Genomic DNA, 19,046 nt, shown 5'->3' on the forward strand with positions numbered 1-19,046 from the left:
TATATCTTATTTTTCTAAAAAGAAAAAAGAAAAATCTTATTTGAATCAAATATCTGATCTGGAGATTCTGAACTGCTTACGTTGGCTTAGTTTGCACTTTGCACAGGAGAGTTTTATTTGTTATTTTTGAAAACTATCCTACGTGTAGACTTGTTATTGGATCGATGACTTATATTGTCCAATCACAGACTGACACATGAGAAAAGCGGAAGGTAGAGCAACGACGCCGTTTCCAGTTTCAGCAAAACACACAGTTGAGATTAAAAAGCACAACTTGGTGTGTCGTGTTGTGTTTCATCTCCATCTTTTTCTTCAAATTCCCGTGAAGAGACACTCAGAAAGGTATCTATATATCTATCTACTATCTTTTGATTTTCTGGATCCGTGTTTTTGAGATGAGTGTATGAATTTACCGATTGTTTTTCAGATGAGGTTATCGTTGAGGCATGCTTTGGTGTTTGTGTTAATCGGGGCGTTGTGGAACTTGCAAAGGGCAGAGGGTATCCGATTTGTGATAGACAGAGACGAGTGTTTCTCCCATGATGTGAAGTACGAGGGTGACACTGTTCATGTCTCTTTCGTTGTTATTAAGGCTGATTCTCCCTGGCATTACGGCGACGAAGGTGTCGATCTCGTGGTATGTTCTTTTAAACTCCATCTCATTCCATGTTGCCGCTTTTATTTTCGGCTTCTTTACTCTCAATGGGAACCACTAATACTCAACGTTTCTTTCTTGTGCACTTTTTAAGGGTATTCATATATATGCTATTTGCTATTTGCTATTTGCTATTGTTGATAGGAATTTCTTTCAAAATTCTGTTTAGGGGAGATGGAAGGGAGTAGAACCATTGGTACATGAATACAAAGAAAACCAACAATAATTGCTTTCTCTTACGCCTTCCTGTTGGCTTATTGCTTTAGGGTTTGTTATTGCAACAAACCATCAATTTCATCTTTGAAATCTTACCCTCGCTCTCTCCTAAATGATCCTAATGTGAAAAAACTATGTAAGTAATTTCCCAGGCATTTGAAAACATGCTAAGTAGTCACCACAAATATTAAAAGGCCCTTCAAATTGGTCTCTGAATTTTACTAAAAATACATCACCTCTGATTTTCTGTGCTATTCTTCACTATAACCATGAAACTTTTATTTGTTTCTACATCTCGGGATCCGTTTTTAAGCTTAAACTAAACCCCATTCTGGAAATTTAAATTCATTGACCATGGTCCTTGAAGCTAAAATTATGTTTGTCGAACACCTAATGAAGAAAGGGTTAAGAGATAACTTCACTGTGCAAAACAGTTAAGAGTTTTTAAAGCAAAAGTGTATGTTTGTCAAACACCTAATGAAGCAAAAAGTTTTATCAATGATTAGGAGATAACTTCACTGTTCAAAACAGCAGTTCTTTAATTTAGAGAAGGATGAGTACTTATGGTCATAGAGATGTTGTGCATTATATGTAGCAATTTTCATGTATCACCTTTTACATTTACAATTATATATAAATGGTCCACATTCAGATAGTTATATTTGTAATTTTGTTCTACTTACACAGTTGATAGGAATACCCTTTCTTTGAAATTATCTTTTCTTCCTTTTTCCTTAATACTCTACCTGATCATATGTTGGAATCTCATTACACCACAATGTAAGAATTTCAGGTAAAGGGACCTTCTGGCGAGCAAATTCAAGATTTTCGGGACAAGACCAGTGAGAAGTTTGACTTTGTGGCTCACAAATCCGGGGTCCATAAATTCTGCTTCACCAACAAGTCTCCTTATCATGAAACTGTCGATTTTGATGTACATGTTGGTCACTTCTCTTACTTTGAGCAACATGCAAAAGATGGTAATGCCTCTTCTATGAGGTCCACTTGTATTTGCTGTTTTTTTTTTTTTTAATGTAAAACACTGCTCTTTTAAGTTACATGGAAGTCTAAAAAATGAGAGAACTTTCATTGAAACTTTTTGTGACTGTCTGCAGAGCATTTCACCCCCTTGCTGGAGCAGATTGGGAAGTTGGAGGAAGCTCTATATAACATTCAGTTTGAACAGCATTGGTTAGAGGCTCAGACAGACCGCCAAGCAATAGGTATTATTTATGGTTTACTTTTCTGTTTATCTCACAATTTACATTTTTCTGTGCATAAAATCTTTCATACCCATCAATACATATTACTCGTGTTAAAGGTAAAACCCTAGTTTATGTATGCCATCTTGTTTTCTATTCTTGATACCATTTAATATGAACTAATGTCCCAACATGTGATCATCCTAATTTATTCAGCTACCATACCAAAAGAGACCACCCTGTTGAGAACATTGCTTCCTATCTCTTTGACAATGTTCACTGTTGAGAACATTGATTCTGGTGAAATGTTTCGAACAGAAAAACTAATACACTAAGCATCTTAGTTGATAAAAGCTACAAACTTGTTTCTTCCTTCTATTAACTCTTCTTGACTGCGGATGCAATATGGTGTTATCTTATGTCTGGAATGCAGTGAACGATGCAATGAGCAGAAGAGCAGTACACAAGGCAATTTTTGAATCAGCAGCACTGATTGGGGCTAGTGCGCTGCAAGTCTACCTTCTGCAGCGATTGTTTGAACGAAAGTTGGGTACCTCAAGAGTTTAGAGCTACGAAAATGTTGAGAATCTGTAACAGTACAAATGAGAATGTTCTTTTAAACTTTTCTCCGTTGTCATCACATGGATATTTATACAACTAGTTGTTCAATCCTACTCATAATACATGTGAAAAGATGCCATTTAATGTTTATTATAGTTGATACTTGATTTCCGGTAAAGACTAAAATATGACAGGCTACGTCAAAGCTCCCACCATGCCCTATTCATCTTTTTGTCGTAAATGAGAAGTGCTATAACATATTTTTTAACACTTTTTTTAATTATTCAAAATTTATTGAAATTACAAAATCAAGAGAAAATTAGTAAATATGATGTGAAATTTATCAAACTTTGTTATTTTTAATAAACTTCAATGATAGAGTGGGCTTTTAAAAGAGTGTGTATGTAGCATTTTTCTATTATAAATATATCCTTCACTTCATGGCTCCTGATTAAGCTGTTATGGCTTAAGAGAAATTGATATGTACTTTGTGAGCAAAATCTCTCTCTTATTATCATTTCCCTTTTAAGATTAAAACGATGGTTAAATGTGAGTTGCCGTAGTAACCTACATTCTCAAGTCGCTCCATATTTTAACGGGAATATATCTTTAACTCTATCCAGTATTTAAGAACTTATTATCGCTTAGTACGAGAGAAGTTATTATTGACGATTGGCACATACGTAACAGGAAAATTTCACGATGCGCCCCTTAAATTTGAATCAAAGTATTATGTAAATTAAATTTCAATTTCAACTTTCTATGATTATGATTTTGTTTACCGTGTGACTCGAAAGAGATGTATTATAAAACAGTAAATCCAACAAGAAATATAAAATAGTACGCAGCAGGTGGAATAAATAAGAATATAGTTATACACAAATATCAAACTCTACTGTAAAGTGGAAACAATACAGAGAGAAGTGTATGATGCAATAATATTTGTATCCTAATAAAGCCCAAGTACGGACACTAGGTATAGATATATGAGAAGAGATTCCAGCAGGAGCCATCATATATATATATATATATATAGCTCCAGATATGAACAACTTAACTATCTTACGTTTCGGACCTCTTCATGATTCTGCAGATGTGTTTATACAGCAAAACCATTTTTTCTGCAATGAATAAAAAAGTAACGTAAGGATTGAGCATGAAGCAATGCAAGAAGTGTGTTGACGAAGGTAATTAACTTACATAATGGGACTTGCCAAGAACGACTTGAGGGGGGTTGCATTTTGTTGTGTTATTATGATTTGGGGGAAAGTGGATCTTATTAGCACCAGTCTTTCTCTCATTCCTGGCTTTGTTGAAGATTACTGAGAAATCCTGAGCTGCTGATGGATTATTCACATCCCAGTCCCCAAACTTAGGTAATGCTCTACCCCTCTCCTGCACGTACGTATATATGTATTCAATTTCAAATATTAATTAATGCAATTGCATGCATGCATGCCTACGTACCGCCATGGTCGATCGCTAGCTGCAGAAGAGAGGGAGGAATTGAACGATATATATGGCTTTGGCTTTAACTCAATATATGATGTTGGTTGATCCTTCTCCTTTTCCTTGATTTTCAGTTCCCAAGGCGAAGGAGGAAGAACAAACAATGAGAATTGAGACAGGAGCTAGCGGGGCCAATGCCAATCAAATACACTTTTCACGCCAACCACGCTCAACCATCAAACTCTTTCTTCTCTTTTTTCACGCCTCATTTTAATTACTATAACTGAAACAAAATATTAAATCCACTGATATATTCACCTGTGTCTCACTTAATAGACTATATTTAATTATTTTTTTTTATCATGAACTCTATTTTTTATGTGTTTCACCAAAAAATCTATTAATTGTAAAGTTCTTATAATGTCACATAAATATTATTTTTTTACTTAATCTTTAATTAATTGGTTGCTAAAGTATGTATTTAACTCAATTTCCTAATTTTGTTTGCTGATTTTTGGCTTGAAAAATATCTTTTTATTGATAAAATTTAGTTGAATAATGTTGCTTACTGTAAAAAAAATGTCACATCAAATGTTTTAGCGAAAATTTAAAATATCTTACTTTTAAACAATTCACGTAAACAATTGTTGCAATACTTATAGTAAACACAATTTTTGGAGTTCACATCTCTATATCACATTTTTAATTACACATTTTAAGAGTAATGATACGATAATATTTTTCTTCAACCTCATTTCACTCCATCTTTCTTATCATATCACATATATATCCTATCATATTTACACCTATTAATTATTTTGATATATACTTTTTTCTCTTCTATCTCTACTAAGTGAAAACTAGATTTGCAGTTTTAGCAAATCTTTTTTCTTATTTTAACTTTTAGGAAAATTAATTTTCAACCGCTAAAGTTGATTATAACAGGCACATAAATTAATTTTAACAGATGTTAGACATGTAAGATTCTCTGAGTGTTAGAGTTAACTAAACACTGAAAATTGACTACTTACCATAACGTGTAAATGGGTTAAGAATTTATCCTTCTCTCTTTTCTTGTACAGAGAATTTTCTTTCTCTATTAACAATTCGAAATTTATTTTCTTTTAAAATCCCTATAAGGTGACCACTTTGATTGTTTATACAAAAAAACCTGTTCAAGGCCGTTCGGTAGTTTACATCAAAAAGTAATTCAAGGCAATATAGTATCATAATTAAAATTTGAGAAGCTGAGTAGCGATTACTCATTAGAACCCAAAAGAACAAAAAACTGTCTTGAGTTTTCTTTTTGTATTTTTTAATCAAAATTAAAATTTTAACTTAATACATATAATCGAAGAAAATTTTATTTTTATTAAAAAGTAATTACAAAAAATACTTAAATTTAACATCCAATTTAATTTTTTCCTGTAAAAAAAGAAGTTTACCGAAAATTTCTCTGCTTTTAAAATTCCCAATATCATAAAGACTAATGACTGATTGGATTGTATTTTGTGAAATTAACTAACCGAAGGGCAGTGACAGACACTATGGATACAAAGTTGAGCAAAATTGAATTTATATAAATAAAAGTGGATTGAACTTTCAACCTGGAAACAAGGGATACATAAAATAACAGACAAAATTAAAATAAAAGAGGTTATACAAATTAATGAATAAAATGGGGGAGGGGTCTAAATCTTATTGGAGTGAATTACTACAAGGACCAAATAATTACACCAATATACCTAAAGTAAATATGCAACACAACAGCCAACCTGAGGTGAGCGATTAGGATAATTTGATATGTATATATGTGAATGGTGTTTGGGTTGAAATCAAACATTATCAGTGTTGTCTGGCTTGGAGTGGGAGTGGGGTGCAGGAGGTGAAGGGAAGAAGGTGTTTGAAGCAACTGCACCTGGGGGTGGACTTGGCATCCCATAAACTTGTGGGTTGGTTTGAACCTCTTTCCTTCCTCTGGCTCTTCCAAAGAAGTAACATCCAAAACCCAGAAGAAAGCAGAAGATTATGAAAGGAAGAGAAATCACCACAACCATCCCCATCTTCTCTTCTTCTTAATTAATTGCTTGCTTCTTATGTTAATCTGAGTGAGTGAAATGGTTTGGTAGCGTTGGGAAAGAGTGAGAGTGTTATATACTAATATGGAACTAAAAGTATTGGGAAAGAGACTCAGAAAATGGTTTGGTAACGTTCAAGTTTCTAACGGCCACTTTTCTGTCCCCACCCACATTAGCTGTCTTTAACCTCACTTCACTTTTCCCTCTGGCTTGGTGGGAATTATTCTCTTTATTCTAGTATTTAATTTATTGTGTTCGTGTACCATTTTCTCATGCATATTGCATGTGCCACTCTCATGAAAGTTTTTACTATTATTATTAATTATACTACTTTTCATTTTTTTTATCAACAAACAAAGAAAAGACTTCTTTTTATATTTTTTATATATATTTAAGAGAAGGGCAAAACCCATGTATTTTATAAAGAATAAAATAGAACTTTGGTATCTCGTTTTACTTTAGTCTCCTAAGTTTTAGAAATTTTTAGATTCTTATGATTTCTTTTTATCATATTTTAATCTTTTATAACTATGAGTATATGTAACGATGGCACATGTAACTTTTAAAAATCAAACAGTTTTCTCTAAAAGTATTAATCCCAATACATACTTTTATGAATGTCATAATGTAACGGAGTTCGATCCCATTTGAAAGAGAGATTGATTGTATGATTGAACACGATATTAATGAACTTGTGTTTTAATGCTCAAAATTGAGCGATGATTTATTTTATGAAAGTTATGATGCAATACCCTCTCTATTTTCATCACTCCCGTTATTGCAATTTGTTTTGTACACAAAGTAAAAATACAACTATTAAGCAAATATTCAGGCGTACTTTTGTTTGTTTAAATATTGAAAAAGGCACTAAATAAGAAAAAATAATTTCTCTCACATTTTAGTATAATGCTCTTCAACATGTGTCATACTTGATATCAGAGCAGAACCATAGCTACTTGTTTCTTTTCTTTTTTTTGAAAACGAGGTATTAATATATTGATTTGAATTTCCGGTAGATATTTGGTGATAATCAAGAAAGTGGAGGAAAAATTGTAAGCAAGTATATTGTTTGAAAACAGAAAGGAAGGAAACATTCCAAGTTTCTAACTGCATAACGTCGGATGGAAGGAAACATTCCAAGATGATAAAGTTCAAATAAATTTGATATAAAATATGATAAACTGCGGGTAGAGCCAAAAAGCCACAAATTAGAAACAAAGAATGACCATATTTATCTAAAATTATTTTTATTGTTCACCATTGGCTACCTCAAAACTCATCAGTCCCTTTCTAAACAAAGCATATTGACCTCAAAAATCAAAATAGTCATGGTAAAAAATAAAGACTCTGCAAAGCATTAAATTTCTCTTCCTTGGGAAGCAACTAATAATATCGTAGACATAGCTCACTGGTTGCTAACCGCAAAAGAAAATACAAAACACTTGGATTACATTGGAGGCCTCCCAGAACCAAGCAGCTGACCAATTAGATTAGTCACCTAGCCAAAAAAAAAAAAATCTCCTTAGACAATAAGACAATCACTATTTGCAGTTTCCCATTATTTCAAAAGCAAAAACCATATTGAAGTCAAAACATTGTAATCCACAAGTACTAAAACCCCACTAAGATTTCATCCTAAAACATCTGTCTGAGAAACTATCTTAAAGCATAATAGAGTTTGATGAGAAAAAAAGGATAACTAATATACAACTCAAACCAGCGCCAGTGATAGATCCAAAAGTAAACTTAAGTAACATCTTACATGCCAATATTTTGAAACACAGCGGTCAATGCAACTATTTTCACCCATATTTAGCTCAGACTCCTTGTACCTGAGATGAAAAAGTGGTAAACAGATATTATCATAACATTCACATTGAGCCATAATCAAAATAATGCAACAGCAGATAACTCTTGAGAAATAAGAAACTAATCTCCAAATTGTCAAATTGACTGGACTGGATGACATTTGAAGGGCATCAAACATGACACTTTCTCAAGCAGATTATGCAATCAGAAGAGTTTCCCTACCTATTGTCAACACACTTATTGAAACAGGTCTGGGTCATCCTGAATGGTAAAAACAACAAAAGGTTAGCCAAATGTATTATTATGCAAACAACAAATCTCATAAAACAAATGCAGTCAGATTCTACATTGTACTTGCTTACAACAGCAAACAATATCAAGGCAAGCAAGAGCAGGGAAACCTACTTGTTGAATAATTCGACCCTATATTCCATCTCCTTTTCAGCCATTCCAAATATCTGCTCCATAACCACATGAATTATAGAAACACATCCAAAAACAAGAAAAACTAAATAATCAAATAACACCCAAAAAAACAAATTTAAACTTGGAACCACATTGGGGTATCAAATTAACAACATCAACCACCAGATCAGTTTTACCAGAATTGGAGGAAGAGAAAACAATGCCTACCTGTTCTTTATCAAAGGCAGAGGGCGAGATGTTGGAAGCCATTGTACCCTGAAAATCCCCTAAAAAATAAAATGATGAATTCAGATCACGAAAATCAAGGATTACAGGAAGACAAGAAAGTTTTCTGAATATTCAGAACTAAAATATACGATTGAAGTTTGATAAGAGATTTTTGTGCAACTTAATAGTATCAGGTTAGTAAACAACACTGTGAGTGTGTGTAATATCAAATTCTTTAAATGAATTTGTATATACTATTCGATATTTCTATATATTATAGTCTTCATTTATTATCTTAATTATTTTGAATAAATAATTATTGCTTAGGGAGATGGGATGTGTTGAGGTTATTGATGTTGTACCATGAGACTATTGGACTATAAGACAACATCAGTAAGATGATAGGCTATTAGAATTGGATTAGTGCTGAAGGGTTGAGATAATTTGGATAAGAGAGAGCATCACCATGTAGATTTTCATTATTTCTAATAGATTAAACCAAAGACGAGAACAAGAACAACTAAACATGTAGGGTTTCTTAATAACCTCCAAAAACTTGGAACAAAATGATTGAGAAGCAAATGAGTCATAGCACTAATTTATTGATTGAGTCATTCACCATTCCACCTATCAGGTCCTAAACTTTCCCATTATGTGAAATTTAGGCCAATAGAAACAATGTGAACTGAAAAGGTTTTCAAAAAGGCCATTAACTAAAGTTTAGGCCAGTACCAATATATCCTACAACCCAAATTCGAGGCTAAAATCCCCAACTAACTTGGGGAAATCATTCAACTCCATTCTCATAGACATAATTTTTTCAAACTTAAGGATTGAAATCCTAACAAGTTTGTAAGTACATGCATAGGTGACACTGAACAACAAAGAGATTAAAAAGGGTGAACATCACAACATCAGCAGCTCGATGATGGAAAACTGAATAACAGAACAAAGATTAAGTAACATTCCAATTGAAAGTTAAGGTTCCTGTCCCCCTTTTTCCCTCCTAATCTAGAGTGAGTCACACACGATTTTTCTTATAAAAAAAAACGCTGCGTTAACAAATTCGGTCTTCAATTCCAAATCCCTTACGCTTTGAAGAAAGCGGAGTTGAGGAAACAATGAAAAGAATATGAGAAAAAGAAACTTACAATGGGCCGAGTTGAAGTGTTGAATCTCGATTCACAACACAACACACAGAGGCCGAGAGGGTTAACAAAGACAGAGAGAGAGAGAGCGCGAACAAGTGAGAAGCTTAGGCTAGGGTTCAGAAAAGATGAAGAAAAAGTGATAAAATTGTGGAAGAATGAACTGAAGAAGAATAGTTTATTAATTATATAATTGATGTTTTTAATTATAATTAAAAGTTTAATTAATTATTAAAAATTCAATCATTTTTTAATTATTTAATAAGAAGATTTAAATATATTTTTTATCCTTTGAGTATTTTTTTCGTCTTTTAAATTTAAAATTATTTTTTTAGTCTTAAAATGGATAAAATATTATTTTTAATCTTTCTGTTGTGAATCTATGATTCAAATAAAAAATAACAAATTTAAAATATGATTTTTGATGATTAAAAATTATCATAATTAAATCATTAAAAATTCATCAACTGATTTAATTAATATTGTTGATGTTAAGATTGCAGTAAATAATTGTTTGAAATTGTCACCAACATAAAAAATTAACGTTCTCAATTTAAAATGTGCATGTAGATCCGCATCATTTTTCCTTTCTGCGCCTTTTGGGCTGTTTAACGTAATTTTGGTGCTGGATGTGGCTAAATCATGGGGTCATCTTTACGTTTGAGGGATTAAAAAACATCAGTCTAAATACTGATTGATTTATGTAAGTACAACTACCCTGCAATATTTTTTGCATGTATAATTGAATTGTACGTATACCACAGTAATAATAAATTAGCAGACGCAAGACCAACTACAACTCCCACATTTCCACTCTTTCTTTTTGGCAATTTCAGTTCTGGAACACATTTTTGCAAAGCAAGGGAATCTGTAATCTTGTGTGCTTGGAATAAGAGGTTTTATAATGATTCATTCCAAACCAAAATTAGGATAATATTGCTTCATGTTCTACTTTGATGCTAAGAAAATTTCACTTTCACAAGATGAGACTTAAACCTAACAATTATGTAGCTAAATTTCTCTCCTCTCTTTCCGTCTTGTCCTTGTAATAAATTTGAAACTTGCATGTTCGCTTGCTAAAGAGGGAGGCAAGATCTTTTGAGCTTTGCACCAAACGCTGGTTCTTAAAAGGACATCTACGGAACATAAAATAGGTTTTACAGAAGCTCAACAACAAGGGCAGATGCACCACCTCCACCGTTGCAAATGCCACCAACTCCGTACTTCCCATTCTTCTGCTTCAGTACCTGCAGGTGATGACTTTTAGATTAACTTAATGGAAAAATAACATTCAGAATTGCGGAAAGATCCATACATAGAAAGTCACAATTATAAGTTACTTAAAATATTAGATGATCACTGAAAAAAAATCTTATTTTGTGTTGTAATACCATTCATATAAGATCAAATGATCAAGATTTGTTCATTTCACTCTCACAATAAACTACTTCCCCAGATTGTCAATGTAATTTATTAAAAATATAGAAAGAAAAAAGGAACAAAATAATAAAATTATTACATTATCTTTTTGAATAATTGAACATAAGGAATTTAAATAATTAAACTAAGAATTTAAGAGATGAGCACTATGATAGACTTTTTTTATACAAACACAAGGCAATCTTTCAACATGCATGCTATTATATATTGTAAAATAATCGAAGTTATGAACTGAGCACATACCCCCAAAAGTGTCACCAGAATGCGAGCACCACTGCAACCAAGAGGATGACCCAGTGCAACAGCTCCACCGTGTAAGTTTACTTTTTCCTGCAAAATAATAGTTACTTGAGTAAAAGAAATAAATGGAAGGGTACATCCATTAATGGTCACAATGAAGCTAAATTATGGATTATAGACAAATTTTAACATGTTCTGCACTGTGCAAAGAGGGGTTCTGGACCTACAACAGCATGCACTCTTCAAGACAGACAATTGGAAATAGTTTATTATACATACACTAAAGGATTACAACTTTCACACAGTGACAAGGGGAAAAACTCACCGAGTTAAGTCCAAGAAGTTTCTGATTTGCAAGAGCCACAACCTACAGACAGCAATAAGAAGAATTAAAATTCACGGCATCATGAGTTGAAAAATGACTACAATTAAAAATGACATGAAATCCTACCGCAAAGGCTTCATTAATTTCATAAAAATCAATTTGCGAAGTCTCCAACCCTGCCTTGGCAATAGCTTTGGGAATGGCAAGGGATGGAGCTGTTGTAAATAACTCTGGTTCCTGCACAGCTCAACCTCATATGAATATGAAATTATACTAATAATACATCAAACACTAGAAATAATGTGAATAAAATGATTTTTTCTACTTCTTATTTTTTATAGTCTGAAGATGTAGTTCATATTTAAAATATATTTTATGTACCTGAGCAGCATCAGCATATCCAGTGATTTTTGCAATAACTTGAAGCCCAAGCTTCAGTGCCTTCTCTCCACTCACCAAAACTAGTGCAGCGGCACCATCACTGTTAGCAAGAGCATTTTCATTCACACACACACACACACTAGGAAAAAAGTTAAGCAAATTTCAATAATATATTAACCTTATGCTGGAAGCATTGCCAGCAGTAACAGAACCTCCAGTCTCCTTGAAACTTGGCCGAAGTTTGCGTAACTTGGCAGCATCAAACTGGCATAGGAAAAGGAAAATATAACAATATATTGATTTGTATTCAACTGCAAGTATACACAAAACTAATGACTATAGTAACTAATTTGCAGCTAGAAGTAACATACATATAAATGTTGTTCATGTGAAGAGAAATTTTTTTATAAATTCCAATCCCCACTCTTGATTAATTATTAACCTTAATGGAAGTATTTAGAAAAGATATCATGCGATATCTATATTCTCATGCTTAGAAAACCTATAAAATTTTAATACTCAGGAATTATTGGGTAAACATGCGTTTTCGTAGGCTCACCATATTTATACAAGAACAAGTATTTACAATGGTTCAAGTTATTTATATGGTTACCTTTCCTAGGCCTTCGTCCTTATCAACAACTGTTGATGGTCTTCCCCTTCCACCAGAGACTTCAACTGGAGCAATTTCCCATGAAAAAGCACCACTTTCTTGGGCAGCAATTCCGCGTTCAAAACTCTGAACTGCATAGTTATCCTGAGGGGAAAACAGAGACGTCAACAAAAAATCTACAACAATGGTCCTGCCGAAACCTTTCTGAACGGAAATTAATCATAAAATACCTGGTCATCTCTTGTTAATGCATGGTTATCTGCACATAGCTCAGCACAGACTCCCATGCCAACATCCTTATAGACATCCCACAAACCATCTTTCAACATCCCATCAACAAGTGAATCATGTCCAAGGCGTGATCCTTTCCTGAACTTTTAGTATTGAATCAGTTTATTTCAACACAAGAACTAATCATAAGGAGAGTGTTGAATAAAAGGCAATATTGACCTTGCTTCAGCCAGGTACTTGGGTACATTAGACATGCTTTCCATACCACCAGCCACAACAACATCATTTATGCTTAATTGAATACTCTGTGCAGCAAGCATTGCAGCTGCAATAACCAGAACAAGTTTAATATCCTTTTCCTATATTTTTTAAACAAAATACAAAGAAACAAATAGAATTAATTTTATAATAAACAAACCTTTCATTCCTGATGCACAAACTTTGTTAACAGTAGTACAGATTACTGAATTGGATATTCCTGCTCCAAGAGCAGCTTGTCTTGCAGGAGCTTGCCCCAAATTAGCACTAAGAACATTCCCGAAAAATACTTCTTCCACAAGGGATGGATCAACATTGGCCCTTTTAAGAGCAGCTGCAGATGAACGAAAAATATGTAAACACAAATAATTCAAATGCAATGTAATAAGCACTGACATAGGTTTCCAAAGACATAGTTACCTTCAATAGCTATAGAGCCTAGCTTGGTGGCAGATAGAGATGACAGGGTACCAAGAAATCCACCCATTGGTGTACGTGCAACACCAACAATGCAAACATCTATAGAAATCAAACATATGAAGTCAACTAGCAAATAAAAGGGTATAAAAACACTCTCTATATATAAAAGCCAAAATGTTTGATGAAAGACCTCTTGGCTTGATTGAATCTGAAGATGCTGCTGCTACTGGAGCCATTGATGGATGAAAATGGAATCTGCAATCCAAAAGATTAAATACGGACACATATAGGTATAATTCTCAAGCTAACATGCAAAATCTTTGAGAACAAATTCCATGTACGATCAGAAAATGCATAGCAGAAATTGATCCCATAATATTTAACCATTCAGAAATTTGAAAAGAAAAGAAGCAGGTGGAGATTATAGGAATGTTCCTCCTAGGTTGTTTCTGATATAAATAGAAAAATAGGAACAGATAGTAAAGCAAAAATGATAGTGATGTGGTCGTAAGAGAAACGCGGATCTGATAAAGTGTTGAGCAAAGAAGAAGCTTACGAGAGATAGCTCGGCTGTCGTCGTTCCAAAACCAAGGACAAGTGAAGAATGCTCCCACCGTGTTGCCGAGCAAGCCAAAATCAATTTGCCAATTACTCTTCTTTTTCCCAAGTTTTTCTGCTCGACCATGATTCATGAATATGATTCAATAAACAAGTTACACGATTTTTATTTTTTTTAAATTTAAAAATAATAATGTTCACTATTTAGTAATAAAATTTGAATCTTCCAACCCAATCCCATCAATTTTTAAATTAATTGTTTCTTTTTTTTATTGGTGTGTGATTTATTGAATGCCAACACCCCTAGTTTTTATAATATTATATAATAATAAATTAACTTTTACAATGGTTATCTTTTATGTCATATTTATTATCATGATTTTTTATTGATTAATATTATAAAAAAATTTAAAACTTAATTTATAAAATGATATGATGATAAATATGACATAAAAAATAATTATTATAAAAATCAATTAATTTATTATACACTAAAAAAAATCCTTTACATTAACTTTTTTTAGACTATTTACTTCAATTTGTTTCTTTTCCTCTCTTTTTTTTTCTTACATTCTTTTGGCTTAGGCGACTATGTTAATTTACGGTCGATAACGTAATGATGTTACCAAGAAAGGCAACACAATTGTTTGATAGCATTCTGATTAAGGTGTGTAAAAAAAGCTTTGCTAAGATAGATAAAATTCATTTTGATTTTGTATAAAAGAATTATTTTTAAATTTCCGGTTGAAAAATATCTTCATGCACATGAAAAAAATCGATTACAATGGTGTCTTCTTAAAAATAAATTGATGATTAGTTTAAGGTAATTTCATATACAAGAGTGATTAGTGAATTGGTGATGTTGTTGGTACAGAGCACTGTGCGTGGGGAGCAAAGGCAAGTAGTTGAATAGAGATGATAAGTTAATTAAATTTGGAATCCGGTGCATGCGATGTACACTAATTGTTTTTTTATTTTTCGTATAAAGTCACACGTGCACTCTCAGAGCCACCTACCAATAAACTAAACTAAGTGCATACATATAAACTGTAGGCCTAAAATTAGTTCTGTCTGCTTGGGGTGGAATATCATTTGGTTTACCAGTGTCACATTAAAAATACCTAACATACAAATTTTGTAATTGGAATGAATAAGAAATTAAGTCACATAAGATTCATTGGAAGTTTTGAAATAGGTGATTTGTATGGGTGGATAGTGTTAAGCTTGATCTAGCATAAGAGATACATGACTTGTTTGATATCTATGATCATAACCCCTACATAATTTGTTTATATTTAGTATTAACCAGGTCATTCAAAATGATCCGTCAAGTAACAAATAACAATTATGTGATGGAGTACCCAATCAATTGCTTATCAAGTTTAGCTATTAAAAGGATTTGAAATACACGGTTTAAAGCAATTTACCTAAAGGCCTTTTTTTTGTGTTTGATAAGATTTTTGAGAAGTTTATAAGTTTATTCGACTAATTTATAAATTATTTTGATCAGATAAATTAACTAATTTAAAAGTTTTTAATTTTTCAGTTCCTAATTTATGTCTTATGAACTTTCACTTAGCTTATAACATGTCTTTAAAGGAATGGTGGATGTTCTAGTGAGAATAAAGTCTTACAATGAGAATAAAGTCTTACAATTTGTTTGGTAGCTATGAATAAATAAATAAAAGAGGGAAAATAAAAATAAATGAGAAATATGAGTTGTTACAAGAGAGAAGAGAAATAGAAAAATGTGAAATACACATCTTTCTTTTTCTTTGCTTAACCATAGGAAAAGAACATTAAACTACTTAGAAATGAGAAAGTATGACAATTAATTGCCGTGAAAAATAATTGATTCTAAATAGTAAGAGGTTTAAATATCTTTTTTATCATTCTAATTAACATTTTTATTTTTGTTTTTACCCCTATAAATTTATTTATTTTTTATTTAGTCTTTATAGAATATGTTAATTATATTTTTTATTTTAAAATCACTTTAGATAATAGTTTTTTACGGTTCAAAATATTTTTTATAGTTAAAAGTGTTATTTAAAGTACTTCAAAGATCAAAAAATAAAATAAACATATTTTATAAAGATTAAAATGATTTTTTTATGGTGACAAAAAAAAACTAAATTACAAGCAAAAAATATATTTAAGACATAATAAGATTGATTTATTGTGTTTTTTTTTGACACATTATTTCCTTATTTCTCTTAAATCAAATACTGATATTTCAGATAGATGAATTAAGCTTCCCTACATTTTTGCTTCTTGAGCATTGTTTTTTTTTTCATTTCTGGTTTTGTAATTTTTTTCGTTTTAATTCCTATAAGATGTGATTATTTTATTTTTTATTTTTCAAGTACTTTAGACAATATTTTATAACTGTTTAATGTATTTTTTTTACTGTTTATCTAAAATACTTTAAAAATAAAAAACAAAATATCATAATTTATAATGACTAAAAAAAATTTACAAAAAAAATTAAAAAAAATTACATGATCAAAAATATATTTAAATCTTTAAATTAATTTTAATTTTATTTTCCTATTTTTATTTATTCTATCTCTCACTTATTATTGTTTTCTCCTTACAAACACACCTGGAAGATTGCACAATTATTCAAGTTATGGAAGAACCCCAAGGGGGATAAGCGTCCACATTCGCCCACACCAAGAATAACTTTAATTTAATTGAGAATCTTAATTGCAGGTCCTATAAATAAACAGTCACCCCAGGCATTTGTTTGTGGGTAGAGATAAACCCTAACCTTGTGAGGAGGAAAGTGAGACAAACCAACTTGATTGATTTCCGATACTAACCAATCTCATATTGATGTAATTTATGCTTCCATTGTGGGATTATGATAAATGCGGAAAGGACCAGTGGGAGGAATCTGTCTGAGAAATTGTAGCCATTGAAAGTGTTGAAGCATTCGGAGCCTGCTTTTAATTTGATTTGCTTGGGGACAAACAAAGTTTTAATTTGGGGGTTTTGACAACTGCTAAATAATTGTATTTTGATAATAGAAAATAAGGCAAAATTGTCTTTAAAAATAATTATTTAGCAGTTATTTGCGCTTAAATATTAAAGAATTGATGTTTTGTTGAATTTTGGCTGCAGATATAAAAATTGGAGGTGTAACAAGCAAAGAAGCAAGAAAAATTGAAGAATATAAGAAAATCTAAAGCAGGCCCAGCCCAATACGTGCGCTGAGCGCGCGTCACGCGCTAAGCCCGCGATCCAACAGAAGCTCGCGCTAAGAGCCCACTTGAGCCGCTATAAACTATACATAGAGAGCCAGCCCAAGGGACAAAAGACACCACGACAGAACCCTCTCCTAGGGTTTCATTTACTCCCTCTCTTTTTTTTCACCCATTCTCGTTGTAAAACCGGTCATGAGCCCCACCTAGACGCTCTCGGGAAAGGATAACTTCTGATAGAACAAGAAGAGAAGAAAAGATATCATAATAAAATCATTGCTAGGCATAGAGTGATTGCATTATGCTTATGCGTCAAAGCAAACATCTAGAATTAGAACTTCATGGCATTTGAGGGATAGATAAGTAAAATAGGCTTGCCATTTTTTTTTTATCTAAATCTTTTATCTTTCTTATCTTTCACTTCTCTAATCTTCTTCCTTTTTTTTTTTTTTTAATTTTATCTTTAATCTTTTCCTTTATCTTCTAATTTTATCTTTTCTTATCTTCTATCTTTTTCTATTTTTTATTTTAAATTTATTATCTCTTAGGTTGTAAATTGGGTTTGCATTAATATAAGTACAAACAAAGTCCCTGTGGATTCGACACTCGGACTTCCTTGTGAAAAGTTGGTACACTTGCTAACCTAGTCAACAAATTTTTGGCGCCGGTCATTGTCTTTCTCAATTTTGGGTGAAAAAAAAATCTGGGAAAGAGAAATAGAAGGAAGGACGAATAAAAATATGGTAGTGTGATGTAAAAAGAATCAAAATAAATAAAATGGAAGAAAAAACGTCTAAAAAAAATTTTAATTATCTATGCACTTTACACGTTTTTCTCCTCTAATTAAAAATTAACAATTCCATGACAAATTAACCATTATTTTTTAAAATAAAATAATTGATTATCTGAATTATTTTAATTAGAAAAAAGACAAATAATATCAGTTTTCATACATACTTTACCTGATCTTTCTTTTATGAACGAACTTTCCTTTTTTATGAACGAACTTTCCTTAGCTGATGAGTTTTATTTCTTAAACGCATCTTGTTTTGGTCCTCACTGTCTAAAATAAAAATAGCATAATGCAGCTAAAGAACCCTATTTTATAAAATCAAAAGTTATTTAAGATTAATTTTGTTTTTGTTCGTCATGATATTAATAAGAAATATTTACGGTTGGAATTAGTAATTAATTTATGTCAAAAACCATAAATATACCCAAAGTGAATATTTCTTTTATTTTTATATATAAGATTCAATTATCAAATTTATTAAGATTAAAAAAAATATTAACTTAGTTAATAATAATAAATTTATTTAAAATTTATATTTTTTTAAAATTATCCTTATCATTGATATTTTTTTCTCTTCTAATGAGTTATCAATACATTTTCTTTATTTTTATAATGAAAAATATTTTTAATCTAAAAAAAATTACTACAAAAAATATTATAGATTAAATTTTATAAAAAAATAAATAATATTTTAAATAAACAAAAAAGGTATTTACTTATCGAAATAATTTATTTCATTTCCAACCTGATTTAAATACTACCTTAGCCTACGAACCAACTGCTGAGGACCCACAACCATGCACTTATTTCGTTCACTTCCTAGGAAAATC

The 19,046-nt window shown here is 31.6% G+C and overlaps 5 protein-coding genes across 6 annotated transcripts; 1 reads left to right on the plus strand and 4 right to left on the minus strand.

Moving 5' to 3' along the window:
* The first annotated feature begins 271 nt into the window (after positions 1-271).
* LOC100527418 (emp24/gp25L/p24 domain-containing protein) lies at positions 272-2,804 on the plus strand. 2 transcript variants are annotated; one of them, NM_001248863.2, is made up of 5 exons: positions 272-342; positions 428-637; positions 1,665-1,851; positions 1,987-2,094; positions 2,507-2,804. In NM_001248863.2, exons 2-5 carry the CDS (start codon positions 428-430, stop codon positions 2,638-2,640), a joined length of 639 nt encoding a protein of 212 aa, NP_001235792.2. In that variant the 5' UTR covers positions 272-342; the 3' UTR covers positions 2,641-2,804. The 2 variants fall into 2 exon arrangements, with proteins under 2 accessions (NP_001235792.2, XP_040861821.1); XM_041005887.1 differs by lacking the exon at positions 272-342 and having other exon boundaries at positions 404-637; positions 2,507-2,784.
* Positions 2,805-3,465: 661 nt separating this feature from the next.
* On the minus strand, positions 3,466-4,439 carry LOC100802526 (protein NOI4). The gene is made up of 3 exons (XM_003519630.5): positions 4,102-4,439; positions 3,835-4,029; positions 3,466-3,755 (listed from the first exon to the last, which is right to left on the minus strand). The coding sequence occupies exons 1-3, from the start codon at positions 4,105-4,107 to the stop codon at positions 3,714-3,716; spliced, it is 243 nt and encodes an 80-aa protein (XP_003519678.1). The 5' UTR covers positions 4,108-4,439; the 3' UTR covers positions 3,466-3,713.
* Positions 4,440-5,657: 1,218 nt separating this feature from the next.
* LOC100803585 (uncharacterized) lies at positions 5,658-6,221 on the minus strand. The gene has a single exon (XM_003519632.4). The coding sequence runs from the start codon at positions 6,144-6,146 to the stop codon at positions 5,919-5,921; it is 228 nt and encodes a 75-aa protein (XP_003519680.1). The 5' UTR covers positions 6,147-6,221; the 3' UTR covers positions 5,658-5,918.
* Positions 6,222-7,391: 1,170 nt separating this feature from the next.
* LOC100500290 (mitochondrial import inner membrane translocase subunit TIM10) lies at positions 7,392-9,926 on the minus strand. Its single transcript, XM_003519633.3, has 6 exons — positions 9,755-9,926; positions 8,604-8,662; positions 8,376-8,428; positions 8,193-8,231; positions 7,924-7,993; positions 7,392-7,659 (listed from the first exon to the last, which is right to left on the minus strand). The coding sequence occupies exons 2-6, from the start codon at positions 8,643-8,645 to the stop codon at positions 7,609-7,611; spliced, it is 255 nt and encodes an 84-aa protein (XP_003519681.1). The 5' UTR covers positions 8,646-8,662; positions 9,755-9,926; the 3' UTR covers positions 7,392-7,608.
* A 706-nt stretch (positions 9,927-10,632) lies between these two features.
* Positions 10,633-14,369, minus strand: LOC100804647 (acetyl-CoA acetyltransferase, cytosolic 1). Its single transcript, XM_003519634.5, has 13 exons — positions 14,216-14,369; positions 13,850-13,914; positions 13,660-13,758; positions 13,400-13,573; positions 13,201-13,306; positions 12,981-13,119; positions 12,751-12,894; positions 12,316-12,401; positions 12,138-12,237; positions 11,883-11,993; positions 11,757-11,798; positions 11,435-11,521; positions 10,633-10,998 (listed from the first exon to the last, which is right to left on the minus strand). The coding sequence occupies exons 2-13, from the start codon at positions 13,893-13,895 to the stop codon at positions 10,909-10,911; spliced, it is 1,224 nt and encodes a 407-aa protein (XP_003519682.1). The 5' UTR covers positions 13,896-13,914; positions 14,216-14,369; the 3' UTR covers positions 10,633-10,908.
* Between the last annotated feature and the right edge of the window lie 4,677 nt (positions 14,370-19,046).

The sequence above is a fragment of the Glycine max genome, chromosome 2, assembly GCF_000004515.6.
Source record: "Glycine max cultivar Williams 82 chromosome 2, Glycine_max_v4.0, whole genome shotgun sequence".
NCBI classification, from domain to species: Eukaryota; Viridiplantae; Streptophyta; class Magnoliopsida; order Fabales; family Fabaceae; genus Glycine; species Glycine max.

Bases quoted from the DNA above. Each gene is read 5' to 3' on its own strand.
- LOC100527418 (XM_041005887.1), top strand. From the start codon at position 404: ATGAATTTACCGATTGTTTTTCAGATGAGGTTATCGTTGAGGCATGCT. The intron at 1,852-1,986 runs GTAATGCCTCTT...GACTGTCTGCAG, and splicing joins TGAGCAACATGCAAAAGATG to AGCATTTCACCCCCTTGCTG. The intron at 2,095-2,506 runs GTATTATTTATG...TCTGGAATGCAG, and splicing joins GACAGACCGCCAAGCAATAG to TGAACGATGCAATGAGCAGA.
- LOC100802526 (XM_003519630.5), bottom strand. The intron at 3,756-3,834 runs GTAAGTTAATTA...TATTCATTGCAG, and splicing joins TTCTTGGCAAGTCCCATTAT to AAAAAATGGTTTTGCTGTAT.
- LOC100803585 (XM_003519632.4), bottom strand. From the start codon at position 6,146: ATGGGGATGGTTGTGGTGATTTCTCTTCCTTTCATAATCTTCTGCTTT.
- LOC100500290 (XM_003519633.3), bottom strand. From the start codon at position 8,645: ATGGCTTCCAACATCTCGCCCTCTGCCTTTGATAAAGAACAG. The intron at 7,994-8,192 runs GTAGGGAAACTC...TTTTCATCTCAG, and splicing joins AATAAGTGTGTTGACAATAG to GTACAAGGAGTCTGAGCTAA. The intron at 7,660-7,923 runs GTAAGATGTTAC...TTTTTTGGCTAG, and splicing joins GTGTTTCAAAATATTGGCAT to GTGACTAATCTAATTGGTCA.
- LOC100804647 (XM_003519634.5), bottom strand. From the start codon at position 13,895: ATGGCTCCAGTAGCAGCAGCATCTTCAGATTCAATCAAGCCAAGAG. The intron at 13,574-13,659 runs GTAACTATGTCT...GTTCATCTGCAG, and splicing joins AGGCTCTATAGCTATTGAAG to CTGCTCTTAAAAGGGCCAAT. The intron at 13,120-13,200 runs GTCAATATTGCC...CTAAAAGTTCAG, and splicing joins AAGTACCTGGCTGAAGCAAG to GAAAGGATCACGCCTTGGAC.